Source organism: Stegostoma tigrinum, chromosome 35 (assembly GCF_030684315.1).
Source record: "Stegostoma tigrinum isolate sSteTig4 chromosome 35, sSteTig4.hap1, whole genome shotgun sequence".
In the NCBI taxonomy this organism is placed as follows: Eukaryota; Metazoa; Chordata; class Chondrichthyes; order Orectolobiformes; family Stegostomatidae; genus Stegostoma; species Stegostoma tigrinum.
In genome coordinates, this window is record NC_081388.1 from 6108910 (window position 1) to 6127727 (window position 18818).

At 43.9% G+C, this 18818-nt stretch overlaps 1 protein-coding gene across 1 annotated transcript in view; it reads right to left on the reverse strand.

Moving 5' to 3' along the window:
• tecrb (trans-2,3-enoyl-CoA reductase b) overlaps positions 1 to 14788 on the reverse strand; it is a 74370-nt gene extending 59582 nt beyond the window's left edge. The window contains exon 1 of the mRNA XM_048522041.2: positions 14659 to 14788. Coding sequence (XP_048377998.1) covers positions 14659 to 14673 — 15 coding nt within the window. The 5' untranslated portion in view covers positions 14674 to 14788. The remainder of the gene's footprint in view (positions 1 to 14658) is intronic.
• Between the last annotated feature and the right edge of the window lie 4030 nt (positions 14789 to 18818).

Below are 18818 nucleotides of genomic sequence, written 5' to 3' on the forward strand. Positions count from 1 at the left end.
CTCAGGCTGCGATGCTCCAGGGAAAATAGCCCCAGCCTAGTCAGCTTCTCCCTGTAGCTCAAACCTTTGAACCCTGGCTACATCCTTGTAAATCTTTTCTGAACCCTTTCAAGTTTAACTGCATCTTTCCTAAAGCAGGGAGACCCAAAACTGAACACCATATTCCAAAAGTGGTCTCACCGATGTCCTGCGCAAGCAGAGCTCCATTCACACTTTGCTGTATTACAAACACAAGACTACTTCAGACTGAAACACCTGGGATGAGGCGTGTGGGAGATGTCAAGAACTACACCTGAGCTAGAGTACATTATAGCGAGGTACCATATAGGAGCCGTCTGGTCTCACATACAACTGGTATCTGGCAAAGTTTAGTAGTAGCATGTGGGTTGTACTTTATATCCTTTGCACCCAGTTCTCCCCAGGCACCTTCCTCTGTTCACCCTCAGAGATCAGAGCCCAGTAGCTTGCATGTTTTTTTAAAAACAAAACCAAGTTATAGCATGGGCTCACTACCCAGTCACAACAGTGAACAGAATTTACATTACACTTTTGAAACATTAATCAAGCGGGACGATTTCATATCTTTTCAGCGAGGAAGCACAGATGGTTGTTTTCACTTTTGAGTAACTCGACTCTGCACTCTTTTCCTAACAGCTACTGAAAAGTTTCTCGTGTCAGCAATGAATGAATGGGATTGAGCCCGCACTCCCACCTAGTGGAAAATCAAGATACCGCAAGCAAGGGAATGAGTGTAGCAAAATTACACATGGGCGGCTATCTTGGACAACACTGCTCTGGGAGGCAAGCTGTTGTGCAAGTTCTTATTTCTTGTCTGCAATATTTATGTCAGTCACCTCCCTGATGGGTTGCTGAGTGAAGTTCTTCAGCTACATCCATACAAGTACCATCCATAAAAGACAGAGCATGAAATAAAAGCAATATCCCAATGGCATTGGTTGGAGCATAGGAGGTTGAGGGGTGACATTATAGGGGTTTATAAAATCATCATGGGCATGGATAAGTTGGATAGCAAGAGGTCCTTTTCCTGAGGTAGGAGAGCTCAAAATTAAAGGGTGTAATTTTAAGGTGAGAAGAGAGAGATTTAAAGAGGGGCAACTTCTTCCACAGTGAGGGTGATGCATGTGTGGAATGAACTGCCAGAAAAAGCGGTAGATACAGGCACAGTTACAACATTTAAAAGCCATTAGGACAGGTACATGATTGGGAGGAGTTTAGATGGATATGGGCCAAATGCAGGCAATGGGACTAGTTTAGTTTTGGAAACGCAGTCAGCATGGACGAGTTGGACCAAAAGGTCTGTTTCTGTGCTGTATGATGCTCTGGTCAAAGAGGCAGGTTTTTTAGGAAAGAATTTCAGAATTAGATACCTGAAGTTACAGCTGCAGAGGCAGGGCAAAAAGGAGTGGGAGTTATGCAAGAGGCCAGGGCTAAAGGAACACCGAGTTCTGCACAGTTTGTTATCTCAGAACCAACTCCTTTCAAAGCCGAAACATGCACATTTCTCCAATCCTCCCTCATAACCAGATGGTCCCGTGTTATTTTTCTTCTTACGAAAGAAAGAGAATATTGGTGATAAGCCAACAGTTTTTACATCTGCACAAAGAGAGGTACTCTCAAGTTCATTTATTCATTCACATGATGGAGGCGCTGGCTAGGCAGCATTTATTGCCCATCCTTAATTGCCCAGAGGGCAGTTAAGAGTCAACCACATTGCAGTGGGTCTGGAGTCACATGTAGGCCAGACCCAGTAAGGATGGCAGTTTCCTTCCCTAAACAAGATGGGTTTTTCGAACAGCTGACAATGGACCCATGGTCATTGTTAGACTCTTAATTCCACATATTTATTGAATTCAAATTCCATCATCTGCCATGGCAGGATTTGAACCCAGGTCCCCAGAACATTATCTGGGTCTCTGGATTAACAGTCCTCGTCACAGTTTTAAAATTGGGAGTTTCCCTTTGAGGCCAGCGTCTCCCAGCTTTGGACTGACACAGAAGAGAGAGTATCTTTTCCAGGTCCATCTTGTCAAGGCCATTTAGGATCTTATAAATTTCAATCAAATCATCCCTCCCTTTTCTAAACTCCAGTGAAAACAAGCCCAGTCTGCCCAATCTTTCCCCGCTCAGCAACTTGCTCTGAACTGCCTTCAATGCACTTCCATTCTTCCTTAATTAGAGATGAACATTGTACACAACGTGTAAGAGGAGGCCTTCTATGGCTGAAGTCAATCATCATTCTTTTATATCCAATTTCTTGGATAATAAAGGATTACATGCCAGGTACTTTCTGAATCAATTTGCTGTCGCTGCCTACAAGCTTCTTGTGATTAATCCACTAGTGCACCTAGATCCCTCTGCACTTCAGATTATGAAGCCATGCCCTATTAAATACATTTTTATTCTTCCTGCCAAGAATGAAAAGTTCTCAATTTTCTACATCAAACTTCATTAGCCAGACTTCTGCCCACTCACTGAACACATCGATGTCAGTCCACATCTTGGCTGTATCACCCTCAACATGCTTTCCCATCTACCTTTGTCATCTGCAAGTTTAGTCACCATGCCTTCAATCTAAATCATTGATATGAATTGTAACAAATCGAGGGCTCAATGTAGAGCCATGCAGAACCCCAATTATCAATCAGAAACAGGCCTAGGCTGGCTGGCAGAAAACAACCTTCAGTCCATACCCACTACACTGGGAGCTCCTCCTTTTCGCAATTACCTTTTCTATGGAATGTCAGTAAATACAGATACTGTGGCTATAAAATCAGGCAGAGGCTAGGATTTCTGTAACTCCTCTTCTCACATCCTCTTCACCCATCATCCACTGAAGGGCAGGCAGGTCTCTTGGTTTAACATCTTCAGAATCTAGCACCACTGACATTGCTGCACATCCTCCTGACTGCACTGCAACTGTCAGCCTGGATGACACACTTTAATTTGCAATCGTGTGGCCTGAGCCCACAGCTTGGCAACAGTACTGCCCACCAAGCAATAAAAACTCCATTTAAAACAAGAGATCCCATCTCCTTCACTTCCCTTTCAAAAAGGAAGAAAGTTTTTTTTTCCCTCCCAGCTCATTCCCAGATCTTTGTTGCCTGATTGTAAACTGCTTGCAGAAAAGTGATTTACGGTGAGATATCAAAAAAGGTTAAGTGGGCAAAGAGTTGGCAAATCGAGCATAATGTGGGAAAATGTGCAGTTGCTCATTTTGGGAGAGAGAATAAAGGAACAGTTTTATTTAAGTGTAGAAACACTGCAGAACGTTGCAACACAGAAGGGCTTGTGCATGAAACACAAAAAAAAACACAAAAAGCTAGCACACAGGGCAGCAGGGAATCAGGAAAATGAATGGAATGTTGGCCCTGATTTAAAAAGAGGTTGGAGTATAACAGTAGGGAATTCTTACTGCAACTGTACAAGGGGCTGGTGAGACCACAACTGGAAAGCTGAGAGCAGTTTTGGTTCTCTTATTTAAGGAAAGGTATCATTTTATTGGAGGTAGTTCAGAGAAGGTTCATCATGATCATCCCTGGTATGGAGGGACTGTCTTATGAGCAAAGGATAAACAGGTTGGGACTTTACTCACTGGATTTTAGAAGAATGAGAGATGATCTCATTGAAACATGTAGATTTCTTAAGGGGCTTGACAGGGTAAGTGCTGAGAGCTTGCTTCCCCTCATGATAGATCCTCAGACCAAAGGGCATGGTCTGAGAATAAAGAGATACCACTTTCAGACTGAAAAGTGGAGGAATTTCTTCTGAGGGTTGAGTGTCCTTGGAACTAATTGCCAGAGAGCTGGTGCCAGAAGATATTTAAGATGGAGGTGGATGGATTCTTTATCAGTTGGGAAAATCAAGGGTTGTGGGAAAACACAGGCATGTTTGAGGATAAAATTGTATCAGTGACAATAGGAACTGCAGATGCTGGAGAATCCAAGATAACAAAGTGTGGAGCTGGATGAACACAGCAGGCCAAGCAGCATCTCAGGAGCACAAAAGCTGACGTTTCGGGCCTAGACCCTTCATCAGAAAAGGGGGATGGGGAGAGGGTTCTGGAATAAATAGGGAGAGAGGGGGAGGCGGGCCGAAGATGGAGAGTAAAGAAGATACACTCTCCATCTTGGGTCCGCCTCCCCCTCTCTCCCTATTTATTCCAGTTCCCTCTCCCCATCCCCCTCTCTGATGAAGGGTCTAGGCCCGAAACGTCAGCTTTTGTGCTCCTGAGATGCTGCTTGGCCTGCTGCGTTCATCCAGCTCCACACTTTGTTATCAAGTTTGAGGATAGTCAGGAATGTTGGATCAGCCATGACCCGATTGAATGGTGGAGCAGATGCCAAGGAGTGAGTGGCCTGCTCCTGCTCCTGCTTCTATTTCTTATGCAGGCCAGGCATGAACACCAAAGCCTCTGCGCAGTAGAAACTGGGCACATTACTCAAGGTGCAGCCCAACAGTGCAGAGTCACAGGTACTGAAGTACAAGCTGTTGCACTGGGCAGCTGCTCACTATTAGTCACGTGCTATATCCAACACTCCTTGTCCACCCCCAGCTGCAAGTGGAGATGATGACAAACCATCTTTAGCTGCTGGCTGACTTGACCACTTTACAGGGCAGTTTAAGTGCCAACTGCGTTTAGGCTTGGGGCCCTTACCAGATAATAATGTCAGTTTTCCCTCCCTAAAAAGGGATATAATTGGATCACCTGGTCTTCATGGCATTCCGGCAGCTTCATGATGATTTGCATGGTAGCAGCCTATTTATTTCACAGATCAGATACATCACTACCTTCGTAATATGGAACTCAGCATTTTGCTATGTTAATTGTCTCTCCAACATGAATGGTCACAGTGGGTGCGTATTTTCAGGCATCGCTTCCTCCCTGTTCCAACCAGTCATCACAGGCAATTACCAGACAGGTGAAACACCATGGGGATACAGTGGTGTTCTGCAAGGTTCTATTTATCAGAGCCTGCTCTGCACAAACGCAAAAGCAGGAAAATGGCAGAACGATCTACAGATTGACAGAAGTACATCTCGTTCTCCTTTGAAGAGTATATTGGCACAGTTTACATTATCCAGAGACAGGGCAGGAGAATCATCATTTCATCTCAAAAGTACCATTTCCTTCAGTATAGGACTGCTGGCTTATATTGTGAGCTCAGGTTTCAGGAGCGAAACTTGAACCCGAGGCCAACACTAACCCTGAGCTACAGCCAAGACAAGCAGTACAGTACAGATCTTAATGGGATCTTTAATGGAAAGGCAAATCTTAGACTTAACTGCACATAAATAGACTCTTTGATCCAACTCGTCCAGATATTCTAGTGCTACCTGCCAGCATTTGGTCCAATTCCCTGTAAACTATTCCCATTCATGTACTCATCCAGATGTCTTCTAAATGTTGTAATTGTATCAGCTTCCACCACTTACTCAAGCAGTTCATTCTACACACACACGTTGTGTGTGTGTGTGTGTGTGTGTGTGTGTGTGTGTGTGTGTGTGTGTGCGCGAAAAAGTTGCCCGTTAGGTCCCTTTTAAATCTTTCTTCTCTCAGCTTAAACCTATGCCCTCTAGTTTTGCCCCTCATGATTTTATAAACCTCTATAAAGATCACCTGTCAGCCTTCGACACTTCAAGGAAAATAGCCCCAGCCTATTCAGCCGCTACCTACAGCTGAAACCCTCCAATTCTAAGAACATCCCTGTAAATCTTTTCTGATCCCTTTCAAGTTTCACAACATCCTTCCTATAGCAAGATGAGAATTGCATGCAGCATTCCAATAGTAGCCTAAACAATATCCTCTACAGCCACAACATGACCCTCCCAACTCCTGTGCTCAATGCACTGACCAATAAAGGCAAGTGTACCAAATGCCCTCTTCACTATCCTGTCTACCTGCAGCTCCACTTTCAAGGAACTATGAACTTGCACCTCAAAGTCTCTTTGTTCAGCAACGCTCCCCAGGACCTTACATTCAGTGTGTGAGTCCTGCCCTGATTTGCCTTTCCATTATGCAGCACCTCACATTTATCCAAATTAAACTCCATCTGCCACTCCTCAGCTCATTGGACCATATGATCAAGTTCTCATTGTACTGAGGTAACCTTCACTGCCCACTACACCTCCAATTTTGGTGCCATCTGCAAACTTATCAACCATACCTCCTATGCTAACATCCAAATCATTTTATATAAATGACATAAAGCAGCGGAACCCAGGACCGATCCTTGTGGTACACCATTGGTCAGAGATCTCCAGTCTAAAAAGCAATTCTCCACCACCCTCTGTCTTCTACCTTCAAGACAATTCTCTATCCAAATAGCTAGTTCTTCCTGTATTCCGTGTGATCTAAAAACTTATTAACCAATCTACTGAGGAACATTGTTGAACACCTTACTGACATCCATATAGATCACATCCATCGCTCTGACCTCATCAATCCTGTTCATTATTTGTTCAAAAACCTCAATCAAGTTAGTGAGACACAATTTCCCACACACAAAACCATGATGACTATCACTAATCAGTCCTTAGTTTTCAAAATACATACCAATCCTGCCCCTCAGGATTCCCTCCAATAACCAACCCACTACCGATGTCAGGCTCACTGGTCTTTAGAAACCTGGCTTTTCCATACCCTCTTTCTTAAATAGTGGCACCACATCAGCCATCCTCCAGTCTTCTGGCACCTCACCGGTGGCTATCAGTGATAAATACCTCAGCAAGGGGCCTAGCGATCACTCCCCTAGCTTCCTGGAGTTCTAGGGTAGACCTGATCAGGTCCTGGGGATTTATCCACCTTTTGGTGTTCAACTTTTTAAGACCTCCAGCACCTCCCCCACCGTAATATGCACGTTTTTCAAGATTTCCCTAATTATTTCTCCACATTCTTCTCCACAGTAAACACTGATGCAAAATACTTGTTTACTATCTCTCCCATCTCCTGCAATTCCACACAAAGGTGGCCTTGCTGATCTTTCTGGGACCCTATTCTCTTCCTTGTTACCCTTTTGTCCTTACTGTATTTGTAGAATCCCTTTGGATTCTTCTTAACCCTATTTACCAAAGCTATCTCATGTCACCTTTTTGCCCTTCTGATTTCCCTCTTAAATATACCCCTACTGCCCTTTTACTCTTCTAGGGAGTCACTCAATTTCTACTGCCTATACTGGAAATATCCTTCCTTTATATTCTTGAACAAAATCTCAATTTCTCTCATCATCGAGCAGTCCCTACATCTACAAGCCTTGCCCCTTACCCAAACAGGAGCATGCTATCTACAGACTCTTGTTATCTCGTTTTTACCAGCCACTCCTTTACCTGTGAACATCTGCCCCCAACTTTTGAAAGTTCTTGCCTAATAACATCAAAATTGACCCTACTCCGATTTAGAGCTTCAACTTTTAGATCCAGCCTATCCTCTTCCATCACTATTTTAAAACTAACAGAATTATGATCACTGGCCCCAACATGCTCCCTCACTGACACTCAGTTACCTGCCCTGCCTTATTTCCCAACAGTAGGTCATGTTCTGCACCTTCTCCAGTAGGTACATCCATGTACTGCAAAAGAAAATTCTTTCGCAGACACAAACTCCTCACCATCCAAGCCGTTAATACTATGGCAGTCTCAGACTGTTTGGAAAGTTAAACCCCGCCCCCCCAACCATTACCACTCTATTATCCTTACAGATAAATGAGATCTCCTTACAAATTTCATTCTCAATTTCCCACTGACGATTTGGGGGGGTCTACAGTACAATCCCAATAAAGGTGATCACGCTTTTCATATTTCTTAGTTCTACCCAAATAACTTGCCAGGAATATCCTCCCTAAGTACAGCTGTAATGTTATCCCTAATCAAAAATGCCATGCCCCTCCTTTCTTGATACCACCCCACCCCCCACCGCACCCCACTACCATCCATCACACCCCCCAGCCCCTGTAAATTCCTCTGTCTCTAACTGGCACTCCAACCGAACCGTGCGATCTGACTGATTCCCAACCAAACACACTTGCTGCAGACTTCATCATCAGTAACATGGAAGTGCTCCTTAATCTCCCACATACAACAGGAAGAGCACATAGCTCTACTAAAGACCATCTCTGCACATAAATCTACAAACCCAGAAAATAGCACAATCTTACTGCTTTAAAAGCAGTGCTACAGGCTGACTTGGTACCTATGTTTTTATATTTTTAAAGCTTAATCAAGAGACAGATCTCAATAGAAACATGATTTTTAAAAAAACCTCCATTCTACTCACTATTGTAGAGTTACAAAGGAAAGACAGTAAGGTTACACTTTTAAAAAAGCCACTTAACTTCTCCACTGCTGTGAGTGCCCACACACAGATTTCTCCAAGGTTAGCTGTGAATTTCACCGTTTGTTTATTTTTCTCAGAAGCAACTCAGATGTCCAGAGACACTTGAAACAAGTCAACAGTTGTGCATAATCACTGTTGGATAAGACAGTAGTGTAGGTTTCCTACTCCATTTGAATCACTTCCCACGTGGTCACTACCTTTCTCAGTCTTCCTCCTTTATAAAGAATCGTTGTTTTGATCTCTCTTTTCTCCAAAGTTCAAAACTGTCCAAATTTTAATAAGAATAATTACTGTCGATGACAGTGTACGAGTCAACATTCAAAGCCTCTGAACGTTAAAGTGAGGCTATCCATGCACAAATATAAAATGTAAACAGAACAGAAATTGCTGGAGAAACTCAGCAGGTCTGGCAGCATCTGTGGAGAGAAATACTGACTGTTTTTTTTTAAACCACAGATGCTGCCAGACCTGCTGAGTTGCTGCAGCTCTTTGAAACCAGAAAAAAAACACAATGGCAGTAATCCATATTAATGCAGAATAATTCATTGAATTAAGCTGACTACATAAAGATAAATGTTGTTTAACACAATGGTGCCCACTTGTCGAACTAGTGGAAAGACTCTGGAGATTTATAAGAGCTGGCATTGTCAATCTTTAGATGAACACAAACCCCATTGTCCACCCTTCCCTGACCAACAGCCCACTCCTAACTCGAAGAACCCAACTCTTAATTTTAATTGAAAGAAATCCAACCATCAAATTAATGAATCACTCTGAATAAACTGAAGTGTTAGAATAGCAAAATAAAAACGATGGCGGGGGTGGGGAGGGTGAAACCAAATTAAAATAGTGTTGAAGGGGGAAGATAATTCCCAGATTCCAACTCTCTCTGATACATCAGAGAATACTGACGGACACAGTGTGCTTCCTCTCCAAGGGCACACAGGCACAAACATAGCCTCGGAAGAGGGGCAGATCTCTCCACAGCCCGCTGCCTGGGCCTGGTTGATGGCTGCTTTATGCCATGAGGAGATCCTATGACCCGCCTGGCCCTCTCTGCAGATAGGGCTCACCACTGGACCAACTTCAGGGAGGATGAAGGGTCTAGGCCCGAAACGTCAGCTTTTATGCTCCTGAGCTGCTGCTTGGCCTGCTGTGTTCATCCAGCTTCACACTTGGTTATCTTTGGCTCACCACCCTTTTGCTTTTGCAAATCCACCAGCAAAACTCTCACTCACTTCATTGGAAACAAACAACTAACACTACCCACCAAAAGCAGTCTAGCAATGACAAATAAAAAAGTGGAGGAACAAAGGAGGGAAGAAATCAGCTCTCTTTAATATTGAGGTGCTCACCACAAAGTAACCTATTTAACTAATGACTATCACACCACATGATTCCCTTGAACCCATCTCCAATTTGTTTTACTAAAAATTAAAAGGTAACTTGCCTCATGATTTTTAGATATTTTTAAATCAATCTTTTCAGAGATGTTATGCACACCTCTGGACCGGGTGGAACTTGAGCTCGAGTCTCCTAGCTCGGAGATAGGGACACCATGAGTCACAAAATTCCTTTGAACCCATCCTTAGCCTCTATTTACCCAACCTGAACTACAAAAGCCAACAAACATCACCTGCTCTAAATCAACCCCGGGGTTGTTCCATTTCGCCCTGAAAACAGGCTTACATTTTTTAAAAAATCTAATTTTAACACTTAAGCACAACAAAATGCTCTCTCAAAATTACCAATTTCATTGGTCGACAACATCTGACATAACAAGTATAGAGTCACAGAGACGTACACACGGAAACAGACCCTTCTGTCCAACTTGTCCACGCCAACTAGATTTCCTAAATTAATCTCATCCCATTTACCAGCATTTGGCCAAATGCCTCTAAACCCCTCCTATTCAAGTACCCAGGCAGATGCCTTTTGAAATGTTGTAACTGTGCCAGCCACCACCACGTCCTCTGGCAGCTCATTCCATTTACACACTGTCTCTGTCAGTATCCTCTGATCTTTCAGGGAGAGTTGGGGGCTGGGCATTATCTTCCCCATCCAACACTATTCTGATTTAGTCTCCCCACTTATATTTTTTGTTATTGCCATACTTAAATTTATTCATTGAGTGACTGGTTAATTTGGTGGTGGATTTCTTCATTTATATTCCACACATGCTGTGTGAAAAAGTGCCCCTTAGGTCCCTTTTAAATCTTTCCCCTCTCACCTTAAACCTATGCCCTCTACTGCTGGACTTCCTCTACCTTAGGGGTAAAGGCCTTGCCTATTCACTTTATCCATGCTACTCATGATTTTATAAACCTCCATAAGGTCACCCCTCAGCATCCAACACTCCAGGGAAAATAGTCCCAGTTTATTCAGCCTCTCGCAAAACTGAAACCCTCCAACTCTGGCAACATCACTGTAATTCTTTCCTGAACCCTTTCAAGTTTTACAACATCTTTGCTATAGAAGGGAGATCAGAATTGCTTGCCATATTCCAGAATTGGCCTAATCAATATCCTATACAGCGACATCATGACCTCCCAACCCCTATATCAAATTAATCAAATCCCTGTGGCTATTTGCTCTGAAGTATACCCCTTTGGAGCAAATATGGCGCTTTAGCTTCAAAATTGTCCATCTGAACAAATAATCATCATCTCCATCTGCTGAATTGGCATTTACTGAAATTGTGAATGATTTGATGACCAAACGTGCACTAACAGCACCCCACAATTTGATGACAAACTCACACAAACATCAATTAGAACAGACGCATACCTCAACTTATTCCATCAAACATTCACCTATTCCATTCAGCAAAAACATGATGCTCTAATGACTTGAGACACAAATTTACAACTACAAACATTTGATCCTTGGGGTAACTGGAATTTAAGATGCTTATATTCAGAAATAATACCTAATCTCATTAGTGTGGGATGTGAATATGTCTCACATGAATGGAGTGCATTCTTTAAGTAGGTCACCTACTTCTCAAAATTTATCAATCCATAACTTCACATTGTTACCTGTCAAAACCACGTCATGGTCATGCAGGAGATCTCCTGCAGGGAATGTGATTTTTGCACCTGTTTTAATGTTGTTCAGTTGGTCATACAGGCCATATGGCTTTTCACGTTCTATGATATTTCCTTAAAACAGTTTTCGAACCTTTCCACTCCACAGTCCTGCTGATGGGAATAATCAAAATTTATGCCTGTTTTATCCATGTTGCTGACAATGATTTAACAGGAACACGAAAGTCCCACCAATCACAAGGTCACATTCCTGGAAAACGTCTCAAATTGGTGGCACACGCTACATGAGCTGCAAATATTTACTCCAGGAACTACTGTATTCTTCAAAACAGTAGATAATCAAACATTAGATTCGCAGTTGGCAAAATAACAGACATGAAGAATTGAATTTGCAAAGGGCTAGCACATAAACATTCAGACTATGCTATACTAGTGATTTTGACGCTGCTCGATGATGAAGAATTGCTTGAAACTGATAATTTTAACACTAAGATCTGAATGACTTTAGTTTCCTGCAACACTGGACTGTTTTCATTCCATAAAGCAGCTGCACCAATTAGATGTTCCTCCGAAATCTTTGCTGGACTCAGGGTTCCCTGTGGCCTGTTTAAATATGTATAAGTACACACAGTATTTCTGGTAACAAAGTGACCATTCTGATACGTCAAGGACTCTATCTGATACATTCTTCTCGAGTTCAGGACAGTAGCTAGACCCTGTTCTCATGATACGTTTGGTCTTAGACATCATCTACAATGCAAACTGCTTCTTCCCCCACGATTTTCCCCAACACAAAATGCTCTTGCTGCAACATGGTTATTAGATGTGTTTGCTAACCTGTCAAATATTGTCTTGAAACCAGTTTCATACTTCATTCGCCTGTTGGAACACTCACTTCTCTTCACTGTTTCCCCTGCACAGCAGACCTGTGTGGATGTCTCTCAGGCCACAGGTATGTGAACAGCACACAGTTGGCACTGCCTGCTTGACACCTTTCACCCAGATAGAAGGCAAATAAACTGCACATTTATGACACAAGAAATTGAGCCTGATTACAAACGCAACATGTTATAGCTGAAGCGGTCGACAGGATGGTGGTTAACGTATCTGCTGACTACTCCTAAAGACATGACTTTCAAGTCTGGAAAATTTGGATCATTACAATTGCTGAGTAGACTTATACTGCAAGGAGAAACTGTTTTAGTAATTAGAGAAAACAGATTTAAGTTAATTGGAAAAAGTTTTTTTTAGAAAAAGAACAGATGGTGCTACAATATAGAAGGTACTCCCCAACAGCTGCAGATGCAGGTCCAATAGCAGCATTCAAAATGGAATTGACTGTCTACTTGAAGAGATGTGCAGGCTATGTATAAAGCAGGGAAGCACCTACTTGAATCTTTCAAAGATTCCATGCGGTAGCTGGTCAAAAGGCTTTGGTAATGTACAAATGATATTGTGGATTTGATGCAGAGAGATGCCAACAGTCTGGGTTCATTTCCTGCACTGGCAGAGGTTGTCATGATGAACTCAACTTCTCCCTTCACCCGAGGTGTGGTGACCCTCATGTCAAACCAACAGTTCTCTCTCTCTCCAATGAGAGAATGGCCCTATGGTCTGGTAAGACCATGTCAGCTTTATCTTTATGATACTAAATTCTTGGAAAGTGCTCATTCACAACATTTATACCACAAACCGTGATAGACAAAACAACATCCTTTGGAGATTTTTTTAAAATGAATTTGTTCAGATATTATATGATATACATCAAGGACAGGTAAAACTGGAGCCCGTGTAGTTGCATACCTCTGCAGTTTGGTAGGTTTTTTCCCCCTCTTTGGTACAAAGCACAGATGCAAAAAGGTGCTGGGATACACTGAGGCCAGCGAAGACAGAATCAGAGTCAAAACAGAGAGCCTACAACATCTCACTCAATCATCAGCATCTTGTAACTGGCAAGTTACTCTGAAAATGTTTACACTACTACACATACTCACCACAAGATCCCAGAGATACCAAAATGAAATCAATTATCATTTTGGCAACATCAGTTGAGGGAGGAATATTGGCTGAGACACCCAGCATTTGGCTAATGAGCAATATGAACTACTGAATCTGCTTTGATGCCATAGCTTACGAAAAAAGACAGGTCCTCTGACAACGCAGCATCCTCTAATTACTGCATTACCCAGACTGTTACAACTGTTCTTAAAAGCTCCTAAATTAGAGAAATCTAGGCAAACCCTTCAATCCTCTACTAATCCAGCATCAGCTTAGGCTCAGTTCAGTTAGACATCACTGATTCAATCCCACCAGCAGATCTAGACACAAGGCAGATTCTTTAATTCAAGTGCTATATTTTGGATGCAATATTAAAAAGAGGCTACCAATCCCCTCTGATGTGAACATAAGTTGTCAGCCAGGTAGTTACGCTAGTTTTCTGAAAAACATTTATCCATCTACCTGCATCACATTCTTTGGTCAGTTGCTTGCTGTCTGGGGAATTCTGCTATGCACAAACTAGCAGCCACGTTTTCTTCCAAAGCAGTGCAACAGTAAAACAAAAGTACTTGAGTGTAAAAGGCATTTCATAACCAGAGACTTTGTTTTTCAGGGAACAATTATGTGTGTGGCAGTTGAGCAACAACGGGGCAAGCTCCAGCTGCGAGGCCTTGCACTGTCAAATTGCCAGTTGATATTTCACAATCAAGATTCTGGCATAAAGGGCACCGTGGGTGAGTGATGAGAAATTGGCCAACAAGAGAAAAAGAAGAAGTTTCAACATGTTGTAAGTGCATGGAATGAGCTTAGCTCATGTTGATGTGCTACATTGAGTGCATGTTAATGGTGGAATTCACATTGCTGTCAGGGCCACACATTGATATTGAGGTCTCCCTCCTCCTGCCCTAAATAGGGACCTTATCCATTCCCCCGTCTCCGCATGCGCCTTGGACATAGGGAGGGGGGGTGGCTGGAGGAGAGCAAGGACAAACGCATGCGTAGCGAGGAGCAAGCGGCTAAACGCATGCGTGCTGACGGACAGCCAGTTTTGCGCACGCGTAGTGACTGGCGGAGATGCAGCTGGGCCCCACTCAGCGCTTGCGCCGTTCCCGCAGTTGATGGGTTGCGCAGGCGCTGTGCTAATGATGTCGATCCGGCAGCGAGGTATTAACCCCCACATCTCTATGTCGCCCATTGAACACAGCCGTAGATCAGCTTCCGGTCCCCGTGCAAGGTGCACTCACCACCCAGCTCCTCACTCACCTCATAATGCTTCATGTTGGCGGCCCACGCTCCCTCTCTGGCGCTAACAGCAATGGACTTCGGCACAACGTAATCACAGTGGGCGGGGCCCGCCGTCGTCTAAACCTATGTGTTCGCGGGATTGTGTTCCGGGTTGAGCCAATACCGACCACGCGCCCTGACTTACAGCCAATGAACTATGAAGGCAGCCCATCTCTATCCCGCCTCTTCGGGTACAGACCAATCGGAGCGAGATGCTGTGCGGGCTGGGGCGTGTCTTATCTGCCAATCAGCCAATGAGGACGCTTCCGGCCGAGGGGATGGGCGGGGTTGTAGAGCACGTGGTTCCAAGGTGAACAATGGACTAGTATTGAGTGGATGGGTCGGGTGGCGTCTGATCTGAAAGATGGAGCGGTCCATTTGTACTTTCATTCTGGAAAATTTCAACTAATGCTTGGAACGAATAAGGTGACATTAACAATCACAACAAAATAATGAAATATTTCACAAAACAATAAACTTCCATTGGTTGTAGGGTCAACTTCACCAATTGAAAAGAGGACTTTATGACAAAAAGACAATAATTGTTCATTCCATGTATATGGATGGACAGAAAACCCAAACACAATGAAGTGTAAAGAGATAATGGGAACTGCAGATGCTGGAGAATGCGAGATAACAAAGTGTGGAGCTGGATGAACACAGCAGGCCAACAGCATCTTAGGAGCACAAAAGCTGACGTTTCAGGCCTAGACCCTTCATCGGAGAGGGGGATGGGGTGAGGGTTCTGGAATAAATGGGGAGAGATGGGCAGAATCCCCCTAGTCCTCACATACCACCCCACCAACCTCCGGATACAATGCACCACCCTCCGACTCTTCCGTCATCTACAATCTGACCCCACCACCCAAAACATTTTTCCATCCCCACCCTTTTCCGGAGAGACCACTCTCTCCGGGACTTCCTTGTCCGCTCCACACTCCCCTCCAGCCCCACCACACCCGGCACCTTCCCCTGCAACCGCAGGAAGTGATACACTTGACCCCACATCTCCTCCCTCATCCCCACCCCAGGTCCCAAGATGACTTTCCATATCAAGCAGATGTTCACCTGCACATCTGCCAATGTGGTATACTGCATCCACTGTACCCGTTGTGGCTTCCTCTATATTGGGGAAACCAAGCAGAGGCTTGGGGACCGCTTTGCAGAACAACTCCACTCAGTTCAGCAATAAACAACTGCACCTCCCAGTTGCGAACCATTTCCACTCCCCCTCCCATTCTTTAGACGACATGTCCATCCTGGGCCTCCTGCAGTGCCACAATGATGCCACCCAAAGGTTGCTGGAACAGCAACTCATATTCCGCTTGGGAACCCTGCAGTCCAATGGTATCAATGTGGACTTCACAAGCTTCAAAATGTCCCCTTCCCCCACTGCATTCCAAAACTAGCCCAGCTTGTCCCCTCCCGCCACTGTATCCCAAAACCAGCCCAGCACCTCCCCGCCTCCCTAACCTGTTCTTCCTCTCACCTATCCTCTCTTCCCACCTCAAGCTGCACCTCCATTTCCCACCTACTAACCTCATCCCGCCTCCTCGACCTGTCCGTCCTCCCTGGACTGACCTATCCTCTCCCTACCTCCCCACCTATACTCTCCTCTCCACCTATCTTCTCCTCTATCCATCTTCGGTCTGCCTCCCCCTCTTTCCCTATTTATTTCAGAACCCTCTCCCCATCCCCCTCTCTGATGAAGGGTCTAGACCCGAAACGTCAGCTTTTCTGCTCCTAAGATGCTGCTTGGCCTGCTGTGTTCATCCAGCTTCACACTTGGTTACCATGAAGTGTAAAACTTGCTTGTCTAGGTTACCACAGAATACCTCCAAGCTTTTTTTAGAATACAGTATGCTTATTACAATTCCTACATTCCAATGTTAATCTGCCTCACATTATGCGATAACAACGTGTAGAACTGGATGAACACAGCAGGCCAAGCAGCATCAGAGGAGCAGGAAGGCTGCTGTTTCGGGCCTGGACCCTTCATCAGAGTGGGGGTTGGGAGATGGTTCTGAAATAAAGAATTCAGGAAAGAATTCAATGAGAATTCATTCCAACTGCAAGCTAGATGGGTACGAGAGACAAGGGGATCCATGGTTGTATTAATTACTAGATGGGGAAAGATAAGAGTAGGCTCCCAGATGTCTGGCCAGAGCTAAACACTTTCCTTTTGTTTTGCCACTTGGAGGCATCAACACTGGCTTAGAGTTGCAAATCTATATTCTCCGATCCAATGTTCACAAAAGTCTTTGTGTGGTCTTGATTCAAATCAATTACTCATTGCTTGCTTGTCATCCACACATTCCAACTCACAGTTCAAGTGAAATATGCTTCTTCCCTTTCAGTACTGATCCAACTGTTGTCCCAGCCTAAATCCAGAGCTTAATATAGCCATTCATTCAGAAACCTTATTCACAACAGTTGTTGAAGAGAATATTAACTCATTACAGCTGTGTTTTAAATTGAACCACGTGTTCACATTCCTGTTTATTGTGCCATTTCAGATTGCTATTACTGCCTTTGGACTCCAGTCTGTTTTAATTGATATTAACATCTAGTCCATCCTTTTCTTCAGATCTGTGGCAAAGTTTTTTTTAATGTACTCATTCATAAGATGCAGGTGTTGCTGGCTGGGTCAGCATTTATTGCCCATCCCTAAGGATCCTGGCCAAAAGCAGAGGTTGCTGGAAAAATCTCAGCAGGTCTGGCAGCATGTGTGAAGAGAAATCCGAGTTAATGTTTCAGGTCCAGAGTCCCTTCCTCAGAACTGAGGATACCTAGGAAAAGATCGGTTTTTATGCAGAAGACAGGGTGGGAGGCAGTAAGTTGCAAACAATAGATGGAGAGAGAGCTCAATGAGAGGGAAGAATGCTTGGACAGACAAGGGAGTGGATAGCGACCGGCCTGGGAGAATGAGTAGCTGCTAATGGGGACAATCAGTGGTTGACAATGGGTTGTGTGTAATAGCAGACCATGTGATAACAATAGAGACAACAAGGTGTAGAACTGGATGAACACAGCAGGCCAAGCAGCATCAGAGGAGCATTTTCCTCTGACGCTGCTTGGCCTGCTGTGTTCATCCAGTTCTACACCTTGTTATCTCAAATTCTCCAGCATCTGCAGTCCCTACTATCTCATGTGATAGCAATAAACAAAGTGTGGAGCTGGATGAACACAACAGGCCAAGCAGCATCTCAGGAGTACAAAAGCTGACGTTTCATCCCTAGTCCCTTCTTCAGAAAGAAAAGCTTTTCTGATGAAGGGTCTAGGCCTGAAACATCAGCTTTTGTGCTCTTAAGATGCTGCTTGGCCTGTTATGTTCATCCAGCTCCACACTTTGCTATCTTTGATTCTCCAGCATCTGCAGTTCCCATTATCTCTATCATGTGATAACAATGCCTGGTGTGTGAGGATTAGGGTAAGGACATGTGCCTCAAGCCCTAAAATTGTTGAACTCACTATTAAAACCAGAAGGCTGTAAAGTTCCAAGCGGAGGTGCTGCTCTTCCATCTTGTACTGAGCTTTGCTGGAGCACTAGTTGTCCTGTAGGAGGCAGTGATGAGCTGTCTTCTTGAGCTGTCCATTATTCTTATTATCTGGGCATTGTTCAAATAGGTTTAATAAAGTCCATTACAGGAAGTTGGCAAAGAAAAGGAGAGTGCGCAGGATTGGCGGAATATACTGGTATGAACTGAGAATTGTTTAAAAGATAGAAGTTTAAAAGAAAAGAAAGAAGTAGAAGCAGATCTTTCTCAGGATGACAGGCTGTCACTGAAGGGGTACCACACGTGTCAGTGCTAGACCCACAGCCATCCACAATTTATAAAAATTATCGGGATGCAGGGACCAGTCATAATATTTCCAAATGGGCTGATGACACAAACATAGGTGGGAAGGTAAATCATGTAGAACGTTCAACAAGGCTTCACACTGACTTGGAAAAGTTGAGTGAGTAGGCAAGAACATTGCAAATGTGATGCTAACAAATACACACATCCCTTTTATTGGAAAGGCAAACTATGTCTTAAATTGTGACAGATTGGAAAACATCCATGTGCAAAGGGAGTCAATAAATGCAGATCTGGAAAAACACAGCAGGTCAGACGGCACGTGAGGAGCACGAAAAT